This window comes from Rhinoderma darwinii, chromosome 1 (genome assembly GCF_050947455.1).
Source record: "Rhinoderma darwinii isolate aRhiDar2 chromosome 1, aRhiDar2.hap1, whole genome shotgun sequence".
Classification (NCBI taxonomy): domain Eukaryota; kingdom Metazoa; phylum Chordata; class Amphibia; order Anura; family Rhinodermatidae; genus Rhinoderma; species Rhinoderma darwinii.
Genome location: NC_134687.1, coordinates 423,043,287 through 423,062,248, shown reverse-complemented (window position 1 = coordinate 423,062,248; position 18,962 = coordinate 423,043,287). Strand labels below are relative to the sequence as shown.

Sequence of the window (18,962 nt, the reverse complement as noted above, 5' to 3'; positions counted from 1 at the left end):
CGAAACAGTATAAAACCCTGTAGATTTACAGCCCAGTCGTGTGAAGTCTAGTCAAGTTTCAGCAACACCAACTATATCTATATTTCCCCTCAGTAGCAAGGCCTTTCGCTCCCCCATTTTGCTTGCTAGACTTCTGGCATTTGTGAACATACTTTAACTTGCCTTTCAATTTTTCACTTTCAGTATCAGAAATGTGATTTGACATTATTTGGCCATTTTTATTTTCATTGCCGTTTTGTAACAAAAGGATCTCCTTATCCTGTTGTGTAGTCCTCTCCCCACAGTCTATTTATCCACCCACCAATATAGTCTCACCCCTCTAACCTAACTACCCCTTTCTTTTCTACATTGACCTCCCTTCTCAGCCCTAGTTTAAATACTCCACCACCCCAGCAAGAATGCTCTCCCCAAGCACAGTGGACCCCCTTCCATTTAGGTGCAAATCTGCAGAATACAGTTTGTACCCCAATGAAAAGTCAGCCCAGGGCTCTATGAACCCAAAGCCTTCTCCTCTACACCAAGACTTCAGCCATGCATTTAACTCCCTGAGCTCCCGCTGTCTTTCCTGTGATGCGCATGGCACAGGTAGTATTCCTGAGAATACTACATTGCAGGTCCTTCCCTTCAGCTTGTAGCCTAGTTCTTTAAAATTATTCTTACGGCTCCTCCACCTACCATTTATTCGGTCGTTGGTTCCCACATGGACCATGACAGCTGGATCATCCCCAGCCCCTCCCAGCAATTTGTCCACCCGTTCCACCACATGCCGAACCCTGGCACCAGGGATTGCAAACCATTCAGTATCGTCGGTCTTGGCGACAAATTATTCTATCCGTCTTCCCGATTATAGAATCCCCTACAACTACCAATTGTCTTGCCTTACCTGCATTACCATCCCACCAACTACTAGCTGGGCTTTTCTCACGGCTGTTCGGGAGATCGGTATCCACTAGGGCTGCAATTTCGGAGACCGACACCCTCGCATCATTACCCAACTTGGCAATTTTGCTTGGAATATCAGAAACAGGATTGGCCTTCCTTTTCTTGGACCCCTTTGTACTGCTCCTAACTACATTAATCCAGCTACTTGCCTGATCCTGCTGACCTATGTCTTCACCCTCCAGTTCTACCCCACTAACTGCTTGCTCAGTGAGCAGCATGCTCCGCTCAAGATGGTCTTTCCTCCTCCAGATCTCTAACGCGAGCTTCCAGGTGACCAACATGCTCACATCTGCCACAGAGGTATTCACCCTGCAACTCAGGCTCCAGTTGTGCATACATATGGCAAACTGTGCACTGAAGAAAACCTCCAATCTTGCTATCCATTATCCCAATTACAAAAAAAAGCAGGGAACAATTGAAAAATGTAAAGAAAAGAGGAGTACTTACAGGGACTTAGATTCATTACACACAGAGTGATCTATTTCCAGCATTTTTTTCTTTTAATGTTGATGATTATGGCTAACAGTTAATGAAAACCCAAAATTTTGTGTCTCAGAAAATTAGATTATATAAGCCCAATTTCAAAAATGATTTTTAATACTGAAATGTTGGCCTACTGAGTTGTACAGTATATGCCCTCAATACTTGGTCGGGGCTCCTTTTGCATGAATTACTGCATCGATGCGGCGTCGCATGCAGGTGATCAGCCTTTGGCACTGCGGAGGTGTAAAGGAAACCCAGGTTGCTTTGATAGCTGCCTTCAGCTCGTCTGCATTGTTGGGTCTGGTGTCTCATCTTCCTCTCGACAATACCCCATAGATTCTCTATGGGGTTTAGGTCAGACGAGTTTGCTGACCAATCAAGCGCACTGATACTGTGGTTATTAAACCAGGCATTGGTACTTTTGGCAGTGTGGGCAGGTGCCGAGTCCTGCTGGAAGAATGAAGTGCTCTAAAATTTCCTGGTAGACGGCTGCACTGACTCTGGACTTGATATAACACGGTGGATGTCAACACCAGAAGATGACATGGCCCCCAAACCATCACCAACTGTGGAAACTTTACACTGGACCGCAAGCAACTTGGATTGATGCCTCTCCACTCTTCCTCCAGACTCTGGGACCGAGATTTCCAAATGAAATGCAAAATTTACATTTATCTGAAAACAGGACTATGGGCCACTGAGCAACAGACCAATCCTTTTAAAGGCTTAGGAAACCTTTGCAGGTGTTTTGTGTTGATTCGCTGATTAGAGTGTCACACCATGAGTCTACAGTCTTCAACTTTTACCCAACTTTTACCCAATATTCTAATTTTCTGAGACACTAAATTTGGGGTTTTCATTAACTGTTGGAAATAGATCACTCTGTGTGTAATGAATCTATAGAATATATGAGTTTGACTTTTTGAATTAAATTACTGAAATAAAATTTACTTTTTGATGATATTCCAATTTATTGAGAAGGACTAATATATATATTAATAATAAAAGAATTTAACAAATTCGAGGGACGGTGGGCTCCAAAGCGACCCAAGGACTACCCTTATTCAGATCTGTTAAAAGAGGTTACGCTGCTTCCTCAATGCGCTTTACATTGAGTATAATTGCGGTTTCATTCTGACCACAGGAGTTGTTATAATGACTTGAAACTTATTTTTACCTGTATATGTCGATACTCTTTGCCTTTAGTGTTGGAGTGGGAAGGAGGGGAGGGACTGTATGTTTTGTGTATTGTCTGTTTGTATTATGAAAAACATCAATAAAAACTATTTGATTAAAATAAAATTTATAATATAAATTTAATACAAATATAAATTTTTACCTTCTTCCTTTCCAGATCCTTGAAGTGTCCACAACATCTCGACTGAAAACATCAAATTCGTCATCTGCAAAAACATTTGACCTCGAGGCGACAAGGGGACAGGGATTTACCTGCTCTTGTCTACAAAGTAAAGAACATAGATCATCTGGAGCTTGTAATGCAACATAAATGACTGACAACCACAGTGTTTACAATCCTTCATACAGATAATTCAACCGTCAACTGGCAGTGCCCATTTGCCCTAACAGTCTGTCCGCCAATTTATATGGCCAGCTTTAAAGAAAAACAATACAGAGCTACAGGACCTGATGGGATTCCTATTGAAATCTATGACAATTATAGAAGTATACTGTTGCCTCAGTTAATATCAGTGTTTAATTCTGCATTAGAGTTTCCTAGATCAATGTCTGAATCTATTCTAACTCAATCTTAAACCAGGGAAAGATGCGATGGCAGTGGACTCTTATAGACCGATTGCATTGTTGAACTCAGATAAAGTTTTGGCAAAAATAATGGCGAATCGATTATCAATAAGTGAAAAAAAATTGTGACTCCAGACCAGTCAGGATATATGTAGAATGAAACAAATTCTACTAATATAAGAAGGTTGTTTTTAAATATCCAAGCGAAAATGGATACTGCTGGTAATAGGGCACTGCTATCAATTGACGCAACAAAACCTTTGACTGTGTGGAACGGCCTTTTTTATTTGCTATTCTGGAAGAACCCCGTTTTGTACTGCAATTATTAACGGATTCGCATTTTATATAAAAGTCAACGTGCCTCCATCTTCTTTAACCAGGAAACAGAGCGATATAGACTAAGGGCCCTTTTACACCAGCCAATTATCGGGCAATTCATAAAACACTCGTTCCCGATCATTGCCCTGTGTAAAAAGGGCAATGATCCTTTATTATGAGGACACAATTTTTCTGTATGTTTTTGTAACGGTTTGTATTAAAACCAATAAAACTTTGAATTTGAAAAAAAAAGGACAATGATCAGCCGAATGAATGAGAAAAACACTCGTTCATCGGTTGATCGTATCGTTTCTGCAGGAGAAAACATTATCTTTGTTGGCAGCACATCTCCCTGTGTAAACATGATAGAAATGTATGGGGACGAGCGATCGTACATTACTGATCATAGCTCCTTGTGAAAGGAGCAAACGAGCGCAGATCAACAAGCAGTCTCGTTGATCGGCGCACGTCGTTTTACACCAAAACGGGCCGGTGTAAAAGGACCCCAAATAGGAAGAACCAGACAGGGGTGTCCACTGTCACCTGTTTGCCCTTATTGTCGAACCGCTAGAAACAATGATAATATGACTTTAACTATGGGACTAGGACTGAGAAAATAATCCTACATGCGGATGATTTTCTAATATTTCTTGGAGATACTAATAAATTGTTAAGTGCTATTGAAGCGTTAACCGCTAGAGGCTTTTCAGGAATTCGGTGAACTATGAGAAAGCTTGTTAATTACCTTTGGACCTTTCTCAACCAGTTAATTTTCTATTCTGTGTCAATATGGTTTTGAATATTTAAGAATTATGTATCAAGAGATGTGTCTGATCTTTTTTTAACTTTAATATAAATCCATTGTTAATTTTTGTTTTGGGGAAAAACTCGGGTCCAGGCTAAATTTGGATGTAGTGGAGACTAATAGCATTGATTACAATGGTTCTCCTACCAGAACTATTGTATAATTATGGTAATTCCCCAACTATAATCAGAGTATCCATAATAGTTTTGAAAAAAAGAAATTGTGATATCACGTGGAGAAATAAGACACTTAGCCCTAATGAACATGACCGTGTGTGCTGTCTGAGTCCCGTCCGTGGAGATAGGACATGTCCTATCTTTTCACGGATCGGTGAGTTGGGTCCGTTTTCACAGACCTGATTCCCCCACTAAAGTGAATAGATTTGTGAAAACTATCGGGTGCCACTGGGATGCTTTGAAAAACGGCCCCAGTGGCAATCGATTGTGTGCAAGAGGGCTTAGAATCTATAAAAGGAAAAACGCAAGGGCGGTTCTGAAGTTCCCATTCTCAAAAATTATTTTAATCGCTACTCAATTTAATATTTGCGACGTTGGGCTAAGGCCCAGGATCTAGTCCAGAATATGCCGCTTCGTTATGGCGATCGGTGGGGGTCCCCACCCTTCAAAACTTCTGACATGTCACTATAGAAGTTTTCTGAAAGTTTAGTTACCCTTTAATTATTCTTCTACCCATAGTGAATGCAGTAACACTGTATTGGATATATGTAAATTAATTATTAGCAGCTAGTAGGACATTTTCACAGTTTTGTATCTTTCACAAGATACCACACAATGGTTGACTCATTTGGGCAAAATTGCCTAAATTTAAAATATAGTATTTTGCCTGTCTGAATAACATGGACAAATAAGGGCATGCTGAATCATATGGCTGTGCCAGCCTTGGGGGGAGAGGGGAAAGCAAAATGTATATGTATGTGATTATTGAAGGGTTATTCCCAACTCACACATTTATGGCATATCCACAGCATGCGCAGCCCACTCTCCACCTCCGTTCTTGATATAGGTGCGGGTTACTTTTTGAGATACATCTACTCTGTATCCTGTATACAGAGCAGCTGTATCTTATGCTGAATCCTGTACCCGTCAGGTCAGTGGCAACGACAGGTCCAGTGACAGCAGGTCCTGCGTGATCATGCAGTTATCGATCACATCGAAGTTCATAACTTAGATGTGATCGATAACAGGTGGATCCTGCATGTCAGAGACACACAAGACCCGCTGTCACTGAACCAGTCAGTCCCGCTGACCTGACGGATACATTTTTCAGCGGTAGATACAGTTGCTCTGTATACAGGATACAAAGCAGCTGTATCTCAAAAAGTAAAAATAATTTTTAATAAAGTAATTAGAAAGTTGCACCAAACACCCCGATACATTTTTTTTTTACATTTTTTACTAAGAAAGTTTTCAAAGGTGTACATAGCTTTTAAACTCTTTTTCTTGTACACCAATTTTTGGGCAGTTACCGTACCAAAAAACATGACACTTTTGTTGGAACTCAACTTAATACAGTACCTGGGCATGAAACGATCTAGTTCCTGCAGATGTGGCGACAAGTTTTCCTCCAGCAGGTGGTTGATGACACATTCAGGATTGTGTCCATATTCTTCAAGACATCTTAAGATAAAGCCCTCACCTAGATCAGGAAGCAAATCTTTCACCTGTGACACTAAAGAGTCCAGCTCAACACCGGTACGAAATGAAGCCGCTGAAGCACCTGCACACTGAGTGAAAACAGTCTATTAATTCACATAAGATACCAGAGAACCTACACAAAAAGAGCATATTGTGGGGAGATGAAGGTAGTAGGAGGTGCGTTGAAAGTCAGCATGCTCACTTCAGGTTCTTCTGGGTAAGAAGAGTTTCGTTCACTGCTTGCACATGCCCCTTCTATGGTTCTGTCAGGAGTAGTCTGAGCTGGTGGCACAGAATTCGGCCGGTGTCTCTGAGCTTCTGCCCTTGCACTCTGCACGCCATTTAACAAGTACCTGGTGCGAGTTTCGTCACTGATAAAAAGTTAAGGACAACTCAGAAAGAAAGAGCGCATATGCTTTTTTTACTATTCTAAGAGTGCCGAAAGGATACATAGAAGGGGAGACTTGTTGTAGCAAGTGGATTTCATCTGCTACTGGAAACCGCTCATCATAGTCACATAAAAACCTTAATATAAAATAGATTACAAATTTGTTATAAATAGTGTAAGTAACTCAACTGGTATAGCGACACTACAACAAATCTTAAAATATTTTAATGTAAGAAAACTATGCAAAACAGACTTAAAAATTGAGAATTCCATGAAAACATTTGGCAAAAGCTATACAGATTTATGCTGATTGACACGCTGAAGACTCTGTCAGACGTGGATTCCATACCGAAATCAGAATTCGCTAACATTCCGCAGGTAATTCATTTGAATTGGGTATTTTATACCCTAATTCACACACTGAGGAAAATATCCGCTCGGAACAATGAACACATTTATATTATAATCCCCCACATGTTCACTGTTGCTGCAAATTCCCTGCTGAAAAGCCGAAGATTAGTGTAAATTAATTACAATGGAGCTAATCAACTCATGGATTTGCCCACGGAAAATCCATGCTGTGTGAACATGGCCTTATAGCCTAGATGGTGTAGACCTTTTCCAAATCTTTTTTTTTTTAATATATATCTAGACTTTGTCATGGAACAATCAGGGCAGTAGGTCTCTGTGATCATTGTGAGCAGGACAGCACCGGTCTCTGCAAAAACAGTGTATACACGAATAGTAATTAAAGGTAGCCTGAATGGTTTGTTGAGTGCTCTATGAATATTTCATGTGAGTGTCAGAATATACAAATAATTAATTAAAAAAGAAGAATGTGCCCATATCAAACCATTATAGAGCTCCTTCTACTACGTATCATATTGTTGTACTACATACAGAATGACTTTCACTATTCCACTTGTGACATCACAGTAAAACCCAGACCAGCGCCATTTAGACAAATTCATCACAATAGAACACAGACCAAAATCATTGTGACATAATCACAATATAATCCAGACAAGTTTCATTGTGACATTTTCACATGAGAAACCAGTTTAGGAACACAGACCAGCACCTCTATGACATCATAAAAGAAGCCAAAACGGCAGCATTGTGACATTATCACAGTAAAACCCAAATCAGAACTATTGTAATATCCCAGAAGAACCCAGCAGTAGGAACATAAACTAGAACCATTGTGACCTCTTCACAGAATAATCCAGCCTAGCAACACAACACCATTGTGACATCATCACAGTAGAATCCAGACCATTATTAGCATTGCAACATTATAAAAGTAGAACTCAGACAAGCACCATTGTGACAAAATCACAGTAGAACCCAAACCAGTTCCGATGAGACATCACCACAGTATAACCATAACTATAGTGACATCACCACAGTAAAACCATAACCAGCACTATAGTGGCATCACAGTAAAACTCTGCCTAGGAAACAAGATAAAAATTGATGTGACATTGTCACAGTGAAACCCAGACCAGCACCATTGTGCCCTCATCACAGTAGAATCCAAGCAAGCACCACTAGGACAACACTATTGTGACATCTTTCCACTGCAGGTTAAAAAAAATAAATTAGAATATGCTAATATTTCAGAAACCCTGAAGTTCAAAGTTTATTCCTTGCCAAGCTCAAAATCTAAAGTTTGCCTCCATCTGCCCATTCTTCAAATTTCCCACTGCCTTCCCTCTGTAGGTGGCCTGACTTTACTTCCGTGCTCCAGTTAGGCTGTAAAGGAACATGTCATGTGTGACACACTCGTTATGCCTTCCTTGGGCACCAGTGGAAGTGGCACCGGCTCAAGCTGCCTGCTGAAGGAACTTTTCACATTTTGGTAAGATAATAGTAAAGCTAGGGTCATACAGAATAGTTGTGGTATACATGTTTTCTTATATTTTTTTTTTTTTATCAAAAACGAATATTGGATCTATAAAAAAAAAAAAGAAAAAAGGAGGATAAAAAAAAAAAAAAAAAATGACTGAAAAAAATAGAATAAATCTAACCTTCCACCGTACAAATTAACTATGTTCTATTATTTATTTTTTTACACCGAATATATCCTTACCTTCTCTCTGGAAGTAAATTTGTTAATATTTGTAGAAATTCTTCCACGTAAGGTTGAATATTTTCTGCTCTGAAAAAAAAAAACAACAGATACTCAGGCTTGATATTGGGCCACAGTAGAGGAATGAAGGCAGGTGGAGGCACAAAAGGGGTTACATCTACCTGTGCTCAAGGATGGGCTGCAGACATGTATTGCTGATAATGATATGAGAGATTTCTAACAACTTCTTCAGTGAGTGAGATAGTCTCTTCCAGAGATCAAGCTGTATGCTGGCAAAACAAAGAAAAATCCACATCTAAGGGCTGTTTTATTTGGCAAATCGACGCATCCTCAAACTATGTGAGTCTATGAACAGATATTTTGGCATAGGTTTAGGCTTGCAGTATCACCTCAGTGACTGATTATTTCTGGTTTTAATATCCCATGAGATGTGTCATTATTTAGGTGGTATGTTAATGTTAGCCAAGTCCCAGGACTAGAACGACACGACCATTTGTAACTCCCATAGGGGAAATCTTAGCCTGCATTCCAACAGTGGTTTCCTAGTTGTGCATACATTCTTACACCTGACAATTAGACCATGGTATGAGTTAATACCTACGCCTAATTATTATGTAGCGCTACGATTTATAATGCTGATGACAAATGATCAGATGGCCAATTTCAATAATGCTGCTCGACTTCTCATTTTTTATTTTCAATTTAGCCAGTCTCTTAATGTAAAGGATATTATACAGTGAACTGATTATTTTTTTTTTTAAAGGCTATGGAAACCATTGAAGACTTATTTATTTTTTATTTTTTTTTTCAAATATATTTTTATTCAAAGCCAGAACAGTTACAAGTATGCAATGTGTGTCACACATACAATAATACGTACATCAGATAATAATGTGTTCCAGCTTCAAAATTATTTTCCATTTTCCTTGTCATCATTAAGTTACAAAGTAATTAATAATACAAAACACATCCAACAATTCCCTTCCCTCCCCCCAACTTCTCCCCCATCTCGGTGAACATTTTCTCAACTAGCCACCAGAATGCCTAGCGTGCCCTGGATACTCTGTGAACTATACCATGATGTGTGTCGAAATGTGCGCATGAACACCCCTATCTCTGCTGTGGGATAATGTTGCTCGATGAATGTACGCCAAGTTTTAAAAAATTGCTCTGTAGACCTTTCTTTGTGTCTTTCTAGGTCCGTTCTATCATATCCTATTAAAGTCTTGAGAGTGGTCACGACCTCCGCAATTTCCGGTACCGATGCCTGTAACCAGTGGCGCAAGATGCACTTCTTGATAGCCAATAATGCCATATGTACTCCTTTCCGGGCCACTATAGGTGGTCCCTCCCCCCATGGATCCAAAGGGATATAGTGAAACAACACTGCCTGTGGGTTTGCGTGGACCTCCTCCCCCCAGGTGTCTTTAATGAATTGTAGAGCCCGATCCCAAAACGTGCGAATTTGTGGGCACAACCACATCCCATGAAGTAAATTAGCTTTGTGTAAGTCGCATTTAGGACAACTACGCAGATAGTGTGCTGGAGCGTCCCTATAGGAAAAATTAAAGGCGTATGTCGCTCTGTGCATAAGCCGGAAGTGCATCTCCCGCCACTGTTCATTTACCATGACCTTCCTCACCCTCTCCCATCCATCTCGAATTTTGCTGGAGATTTCTGGATCCTCCAGCTCTACCTCCCACGTTTTAAAGCAAGAAGTACTAAAGGAATCAAGATGAGCATTCCGAAGTTTACCATATAAACTTGCAAGGCTTCTCCCCGTACCACCCTGCGGCACCAACCCATCAAATGCTCCCCGCATCTCCACTGCCTCAATATTGCAGACTTTGGTTTTACATAACCCTGTTACTTGAGCATATTGCAAATACTGGTTTCCCCTCAAATTATATTTGCTAGAAACCTCCTGCCACGTAAGCCATCTCCCCTCCTCAACATTCATGAGTTGGCCCAGGACATTGATCCCTTCATCTCTCCACTGCAAAAACAATTTATTCTGACTCCCCTGTGGGAACATGGGGTTATCCCACAACGGCCAGAATTTAGAGAGACCATACGGAAGACCAAAAAGCTTCCGCACCGCCTTCCAGGCACCGATTGTATCTTTCAGCAACAGACTTGACTTAACATTATTAGGCAGTTGAGCATACGGCAGATGTAGCAGGGCCTGCAGCGGAACCGATCCCGCCAAATCCTGCTCCAGCTGAACATTGGAGTACATATTAGTGTTATGTATCCAGTCCCCTATATGCCTGCAGATGGCCGCTAAATTGTAATATCGTATAAGTGGCAGCTGAATGCCTCCATCCACTTTGGGTAGAGCCAATTTTTTATATGCAATCCTAGGTCTCTTTTGCCACAAGAATTGTAAAAATGCTGTCTAATTTCTGGTTATCTAGATGCTTTATCAATATGGGTATGGTTTGCATTGGATATAACAGGCGAGCAAAGCTTATCATTTTTAAAAGAGCAGCTCTCCCAAACAACGACAATGGCAATGACGCCCATCGATTTAGTTCCTTATGAATTTTTTCAAACAAGGGCGAATAATTTAGCTTATAGAGGGAAGAGGGAAATTTACCTATCTTAATCCCCAGGTATGTGATATAAGATCTGGCTATTTCCACCGTACCCTGCAAGGGTGGTCTTGCCCCTGATTCCTTCAAGTAAAGTAGTTGACTCTTTTGCGCATTGACTTTATAGCCTGAGAATGACCCAAAGTATTTTAGCTTCTCCAGCACTCCCCCCAAATGATCCCCAGGCGATCTCAGAAACAACAGAAGATCGTCAGCAAAGCATGTTAGTTTGACCTCCTGACTGCCAACCATAATCCCTTCAAAATCCCTAGAGGACAAAAGATGTCTCGCTAGCGGTTCCAAAGCCAAGTCGAACAGCAATGGAGACAGGGGGCATCCCTGCCTTGTTCCCTTCTGTAAATGTATTGGTGCTGACAAAAATCCTGCAGTGAACACCCTAGCTAGCGGTTCTGAATATAATGCTTCCAAGTAATTCCTAAACAATCCTTGTACCCCAAATCTATCTAGAACTAACCTCAGCCACTCCCAGTGGACATTATCGAAGGCCTTTTCGGCATCTAGCGTTAAAAGTGCTGGCGAATCATGTCCCTCCATGTTAGAAGTCCTCATTGCGTCTTGTACCGCCAAAACCGTGCGTATGTTTTTGACCGCCGACCTCCCCTTAACAAACCCCACCTGGTGTGGCCCAATCAAATTCGGGAGAAACATAGCCAACCTGTCTGCCAGTATCGACAATATTTTAACATCCTGATTTATCAAAGAGATTGGTCGATAGGACCCCGGGTTAGCCGGGTCTTTCCCTTCCTTATACAAGACTTTGATATAAGCTACATTTCCCGATTTCAAGAATTCCTTATTCAACAGTATACGATTATACACCGGCAATAAAATGGGCGTGACTTCCTCCCTCATAAGTTTGTAAAAACCGCTAGAAAATCCATCTGGCCCTGGCGCTTTGTTATTCGTCAGTGATTTAATGGTCGATATGACCTCTTGTTCCGTGATCAATGACCTCTTGTTCCGTGATCAATGCATTTAATGCTTCTCTATCAGAGTCCGAGAGAGACGGTAACGTTAAGGAATCCAGAAACTCCCTCCCCTCAGCCCTCTCCGAGTTGTCCTGTGCATATAGCGCAGTATAATAATCTCCCAGTATATCATTGACGATCTTTGGATCCTTCTGTATTTCCCCGTTCCCATCTCTCAACCCCCCTATGTGAGTCGGGCGAAATTGTCCTTTCGCCATTTTGGCCAGCAGGGAGCCTGATTTGTTCCCATATCTGAAAAAATGCGCAGTTGTTTGTTCTCTCTGGAACCTTTCTTTTTTGTCCAGCCACCTTTCAAACTGTGCCTTAGCCGTGAGCCATTCCCCCCTAAGCGCTAGTGTCGAATTTGCCAAGTACGCTGTGTATTTCATGCGAAGATTCCTACCAGACTCGTTGTAATGCTTGTTGGTTTTTCGTTTAAGCGACGCCACATAAGAAATTATCCTCCCCCTCAGCACTGCCTTGGCTGTGTCCCAAAACAAGTGACTGTTCTCTCCATGAGCTTGATTTTCCTGACTATATTCCCCTAACCACCCCTTCAAGCATGATTGAAAGGATTCATCAGTGGCCAGAAACGACGGAAATTTCCACAATATATCCGACCCCCTTTTAAATGTATCTGCCAAGATCAGAGAAACCGGTGAATGATCTGAAATCACCAAGTCCTCTATTCGAGCACTAAGGATCCTAGAGAGGAGCACCGGAGAAGCCATAAAATAGTCAATACGCGACCATGCGGTATGCACATGAGAAAAATGAGTGAACTCTCTACCTAATGGAAATTGTGTTCTCCATACATCTACCATGCCCGTGGAAGACATTAATGGGGCCAAGACTTTATCGTGTGTTCTTTCAACCAACACCCTACCATCTCCCCTTCTCCTATCCTCTGTTGTGCATAAGACTGAGTTAAGGTCCCCTCCCAGCAGAATCTGAGGTTCTTTATCCACTAGCAGTTTTCCTTCCAGAAATTTAAAAAATACCCGATTGTTGTCATTTGGTGCATATATACAGTACAAACTCACTCTCCCCATGGCGCCCTCTAAGATCACATGCAAATATCTGCCCCCCTCATCCCGCTCATAAGTAATCACAGAACATTCAATTCTTTTGTGTATGAGCAGTAAGACGCCTGCCTTGCCATTAACTGCTGGAGAACCCATTACTGTGCCCACCCATAATTTACGCATTCTCTGGAAATCATGTTCCAATAGATGGGTTTCCTGTAAAATCGCTATATCCGCTTTCAGCTTTTTCAGGTGGCGAAGAACCATCATGCGTTTATGTGGGGACTGCAGCCCCTTCACATTCCATGTTATTACCTTAGGCATCTCACAGTAATGGCAAAGCAAACCTCATCCACCGAGACAGTTTCCCCCCCTCCTTCCCCCTCCCTAAACATAAAACAGAATTGAACCCCCAACAACAGATCATTACTAATTTCAGACTTCACTTTTTTCGCACATTTTAGCGTGAAATCTCTGTACATTCCACCACTAGAAACCCCTTGGTATACCATGACCTCCCTGTATACCCGGAAAGTATCAACAGCGCCTTACACTCCCACCCGACTCCTTGCAAAAATTTCCTCAAGCCTCCCTCAACTGGGCCCTCTCCTACCATTAACATCAGTAAACCTCAACCTCCGATGCACCGATAGGTATAACAATTTTGTCTCAAACAATGTGGGACTTAAAATAACATGAGTCTCCTTCCATCACCGCCTGGGCAGTTCCCTTCAATCCGGGGAAGAAGAGGTGAGACCCCTCCTGATACTCCTGTTTCTGGAACGTCCCCTGCGAGGCAGTCCGCCCCTGTGTGTCTGGCTATCACCATTGTTGTCTTTGGACAAGCTTTCCACAAACTTAGCCGCCTCCCCTGGAGAAGAAAACGATTCCATCCCACCACCGGGTTCGAAGATCCTGAGAATGGCGGGAAACATCAAAGAGAACCGAATGCGTTTCTGGACCAGTAGAGAGCACACCGTGCTAAAAGCCCGCCGCTTACGTGTAACCTCAGCCGAGTAATCTCCAAACATTAAGATTCTGCTGCCTCGCACTCTCACTTGTGCCGCTGACCTTCGGTAGGCCTGTAACACATTCGTTTTATCCACATAGTCCAGGTACTTCACAATGACTGGTCGCGGTCGTGCTGGGGCGCCATCTTGGGTCACACTTCGCACCGGTCCCACTCTATGAGCTCTCTCCGCTCTCAGCGGGGCTGGCAACCCCAGCGCCTGAGGCAACTCCACCGCACACAACTTTAGCAGCTGGCCTGCTGGTATAGACTCTGGGAGCCCAATAATACGTAAATTGCTCCTCCTCGAGCGATTCTCCAAGTCATCCACTTTATCAACCAGCTGTAGATTGCAAGCTATCACCTTCTTCACCTCCTCCTGTGTTCCCGCTAGCTCATCCTCCAATAAACTGAACCGTTGTTCCAAATCGTTAAGTCTTTCCGCCTGAGCTGAGACATCCGACTGAATTTGGTGCAATAATTTCGACACCGTCGCCTCCAGAGAAGCTGTGATATCTGGGGCTATAAGTTTCGCTACTTCCCTGGCCAAGACTCGACATGAAATGTCCATATTGTGAAACATAGTCTCAGGCTCACCTTCTTCCCCATCTGGCTGCACCAGAGGAGGTTGTGATGCCGAGCGCGAGCTCGTACTCCTCGTGTTCCTGGCCGGCTCAGGCGCCATTTTCCCCAGCGGCAGCATGTCGTCAGTCTGCAGGGCCTGTGTTTTTAATCCTGGGGTCCCGGTTTTCACCAGATATCTCTCCATACGCCGGAGAGAAGCCTGTACGTAGGGTTGTCGGCCAGCAGCCTCAGGTCAGGTATCAAAGCCTCGGGACCCCGGTTTTTGAGTCGGGTTAACGGAGCTCTCCTTACTCGCGTCTACTCATGTGCGCGCCGGAACTGGAAGTCGACTTATTTATTTTTTACACTAAAACAATGTATTATAGTGTTTAGCGCAACTTGTAAATTTGTTTTTATTTTTGAGATACAACGTCTATGTCTCCTGGATACATGGAAGCTGTATCCTGGGCTAAAACCCAAATCTGTCAGATCAGCGGGACTTACAAGCCTCTGACACGCAGGATCCACCTCTTAATAACTTAGATGCGATCAATAACAGGTGGATCCTGCGTGTCAGAGACACAGGACCCGCTGTCACTAGGGCTGGGCGATTTTTTTTCCAACAATTTGGCCAATTTTCGATTTATATCTCGATTCTCCTATTTTTTCTCTTTATTTAACAGTAATAGCAGGAGATATCTTAATAAATCATTTTCTTTATATACAATATATATTCCGGCAGGGAACAGGTTAACAGAATCTATAATCAATTATGCACTGCGTGCACCAACATCTCTCTCGGCCCGTCACCACCTCAGTTTTTCATGTCGATTTTGCATCAGTGTCTCAAAATTCTCATCCATTTCCCGTCCATTCGTTTTTAATGACCATTAAAAAAAAAAAAAAAAAAAAAAAAAAAAAAAAAAAAAAAAAGGGATGGATTTCATTAATCAGGGTTTTTTGTCCTAATCCCCTGAAAAAGCCAGTGTGCCCATGTAGATAGTGCCCACATATAGTGACAGTGCCTACATATAGTAACAGTGCCACATAGTGAGTGCCCACATTGTGCCACCCCCCAATTTAGTTCCACACCCCCTTGTAGATAGCACCCCAACCCTCCATATAGCTCGTACCCCACACCCCATTTCTCGTAGATAGCACCCCTACATGTACATCACACCTTCACCCCCCCTCCTTTGTAGATTACACCCCCCCCATGTAGATCGCACCCCCACTTGTAGTTCGCACCACCCCCTCCCTTGTAAACCGCACCCCCATCTTACCTTGTAGATCGTAGCACCTGCGATCTGCAAGGGGGGGTGGTGGTGTGATCTGCAGGGGTGTTGTCTACAGCGGGGCGGTATCTATAGGGTGGTGTGGCTATATACTAGGAGCCCCTGGTTCCCCACGGAACTGCGGTTCCATATTGTATCATTTTGTTCAGTACAGAACAGGAATTCCATGGGGAAGCAGGGACAGAACAAGGCACAGCTTGTCAGAAGGGGCGGACCAGGTGATGGTGTGAAGCTTCCTCCTGCAGCACGGCGTGACGGTGCCACTAAAGAACCAATTCAACGATTCTGTTAAATAACCGAACCGTGGGAGCCCTTGAGGGTGAATTAATCAAATGAATTTGATTAATCGCCCAGCCCTAATGGTCACTGAAGCTGTAAGTCCTGCTGACCTGACTGATTCGGATTTCAGTGCAAGATACAGTTTCTGTATCCAGGATACATAGAAGCTGCATCTCAAAAAGTAAAAAAAAATAAATAAATAAAAAACAAATTCAAAGTTGAACCAAACACTATAATAAATATTATTTTTTTTAAAATATAAAACAGTCTTCAAAAGGTTTCCATAGCTTTTAACCAGTTCAGGACCGGGCTATTTTGCGCCTTCAGGACCAGACACCGTTTAGCCCTTTTTAGCACGTGTTAGGTAAATGGCTATAACTTTTTTTATTTGTTGGGCTAACGACGTGATTTTTGCGAAGTTTTTTCCGTAGACAATGCAGGTTTCTTTTTTTATCGCTTTTAAACACATCCTTTTTGCCATGTTAGAATTTTTATTCTTAATGATTGAAAATAGTAAAAAAAATAAGCTTTTTTACTTTCAGCTATTTTTTTTGGTAATAACATAGTTTTACCCTAAAATAGACCTTTTATTTGTGATCGTCATTGTCTACCATAAATTTTAATATGACATGTTTATATTAGGGTAATTGGGTCAGCGCTAGCGTTACAACAATGATTGGTGGGGGGGGGGAGGGAGACGTTTCTTTTTGGGGTGGGTATATTATGTGTATTTATTTTTTTTTAAATTTTGCACTTTACTTTACTATTATTACTATGGTCTGTCCCTCAAAAGGTCAAAAAAGACCTTTGGGGAACTTTATATATTTTTTTCTTTCTTTTACACCATGTTTTACACCATGCACAGCAGCCCCAGTTACAGGGGAAATCAGCCCTCTCATAGTGACGATTGTCACTAATAGGGCTGTGCTGGGTCTAGTTAGACCCAGCAGCAGTCTCTCAGTAACGGCACCCGGCGATCATGTGACCAGTCACATGAACACCGGGAGGAATAGAGGCAGCGGCGCGGCCGCTGCCCCTATTCCTATACACAGCGTTCATTTAGCGCTGTGTACAAGTGATCAGAAAAGACAGAAGCAGCGAAAGCTGCTTCTATCCTCTCCTCAGGGCCCCCGGCAGTCACTGACAGCCGGAGACCCGACATTCAGCTGCCCGATCGCGCGGGCAGGAAGTTAAAACCCGAGCCGGAACAATGTATTTATGCTTTTTGTACATTTACTGTTGGATTATGTACTTCATATGTGCAATGCTTTGTTTTATGTACCCTTTATGTTATAAAATGGACCTCTTGGGTCAACAAAATAAAGAATTAAAAAAAAAAAACCCGAGCCGTAAAAAGTCTATGGCACTGGTTTTAAGGACCCTGACCGCCGGCCGTAAATACACAGCCAGCCGTCGGGAACCTGTTAAAGCATACAACTCTTTGATGCCTCTTTGGATAACTGTATAGTACATCTTTTGTCAAAAAGTCATTCTAAGGCTTCGTTCACACATCCGTCAGGAATCAATAGCGTCGTCGACGACGGTATAGATTCCGTCAAAACGACGGAACCCTTGCACAACGGAGACAAACGGAAGCCAATGGCACCGGATCTGTCACCATTGAAATCAATGGTGATGGAAACGGAAACCATATGTGTGTCAGGGCTCCGTTCCGACGGAAAGCTCAGACGGAACGGAGCCCTGACGCAGCCTTACATTCTTACTTTTTGATTTATATATAAAACGGTTTTCCAAATTATGTTACAAAGAAAACAAAACATAATTTAATACTTCAGATAAGAATATGATATATGTAATGATAAATCCCCCAATAATACAATGAAAATGGGAAACCCTGATTATAATGTTTATTTTACAGAAGAATAACTTGCATTTTCCGTTATTGATAGGTAGCATCTGAATAGGTTCAGCTTGCTGTCTAGCAATGTGGATGACATAGCTGGATCTCCAGGCTCCTGTGAAGTAAAGTAGCAGGATGGGGGGGACCAGTAGGAGACTATTGGGGCACATTTAACAGTAATCTTTTATATTCTTTAATACACTATTCTGGTGCGTTATGCTCAATAACCGTGCCCCATTGACTTCATGACAGAGGGTTTTTTCAAGTGCAAAGTCATCTTATATGTACCTCTTATCTTGAAATTTTCGTTTTATTATTGCAGATTCAAGCTCTGAGCAGCACAGCTCATAAAAGGAGCACAAACTGAAAAGCAAAGAACAAGACAAAATGCCAGTTATTATCCAGCAGTTTCAGTTTATGCCATCATAAAAAAAAAAAATGGTATATGTACACAAAAATTACGCATCATACACTTAACCTCATTCTGATAGCTGAATCCTACTGGTATGTTTTCTTGGCAGAATCAGTGATATTCTTTACATAAATTTGGTATTTAGGACTCGAGTCATTGATCTACACCTCATCATGTTGGTAAAATTGTTTGACAAGTGTTTTTGCTTTTCGTTGCGTGTTCTGCCTAGCAACAGTTGAGTATTCAGAGCAAGAGGGAGACCAAGTGGAGGGCGGTGATACAATAAGCAATGAAGTGAAGCATCAAATAAAGTGCTTAACAATCATTTATGGTACACATTTATGGAACATCACCTTTAGAGACAAGTATTTTTAGAAACATTTTTACCATTTACATCTTTGCTTCCTTGTACAATGATTGTTTGGTGGTAACATTTGCTTCTATATATATTTGACATCTGTATCGGTTTCAAACAAACACTTTACTTGAG

At 42.0% G+C, this 18,962-nt stretch overlaps 1 protein-coding gene and 1 long non-coding RNA gene across 2 annotated transcripts in view; one reads left to right on the top strand and one right to left on the bottom strand.

Annotated features, from left to right (window-relative positions):
- ASCC2 (activating signal cointegrator 1 complex subunit 2) overlaps positions 1-18,962 on the bottom strand; it is a 49,446-nt gene that overhangs the window by 15,864 nt on the left and 14,620 nt on the right. The window contains exons 9-15 of the mRNA XM_075829763.1: positions 18,349-18,423; positions 8,606-8,713; positions 8,445-8,513; positions 6,415-6,489; positions 6,167-6,335; positions 5,845-6,053; positions 2,765-2,884 (exon numbers count right to left, since the gene is read on the bottom strand). Coding sequence (XP_075685878.1) covers positions 2,765-2,884; positions 5,845-6,053; positions 6,167-6,335; positions 6,415-6,489; positions 8,445-8,513; positions 8,606-8,713; positions 18,349-18,423 — 825 coding nt within the window. The remainder of the gene's footprint in view (positions 1-2,764; positions 2,885-5,844; positions 6,054-6,166; positions 6,336-6,414; positions 6,490-8,444; positions 8,514-8,605; positions 8,714-18,348; positions 18,424-18,962) is intronic.
- LOC142655519 (uncharacterized) lies at positions 7,531-18,518 on the top strand. The gene is made up of 2 exons (XR_012849510.1): positions 7,531-7,938; positions 18,383-18,518. It is a non-coding gene; the product is annotated as an uncharacterized LOC142655519 (long non-coding RNA).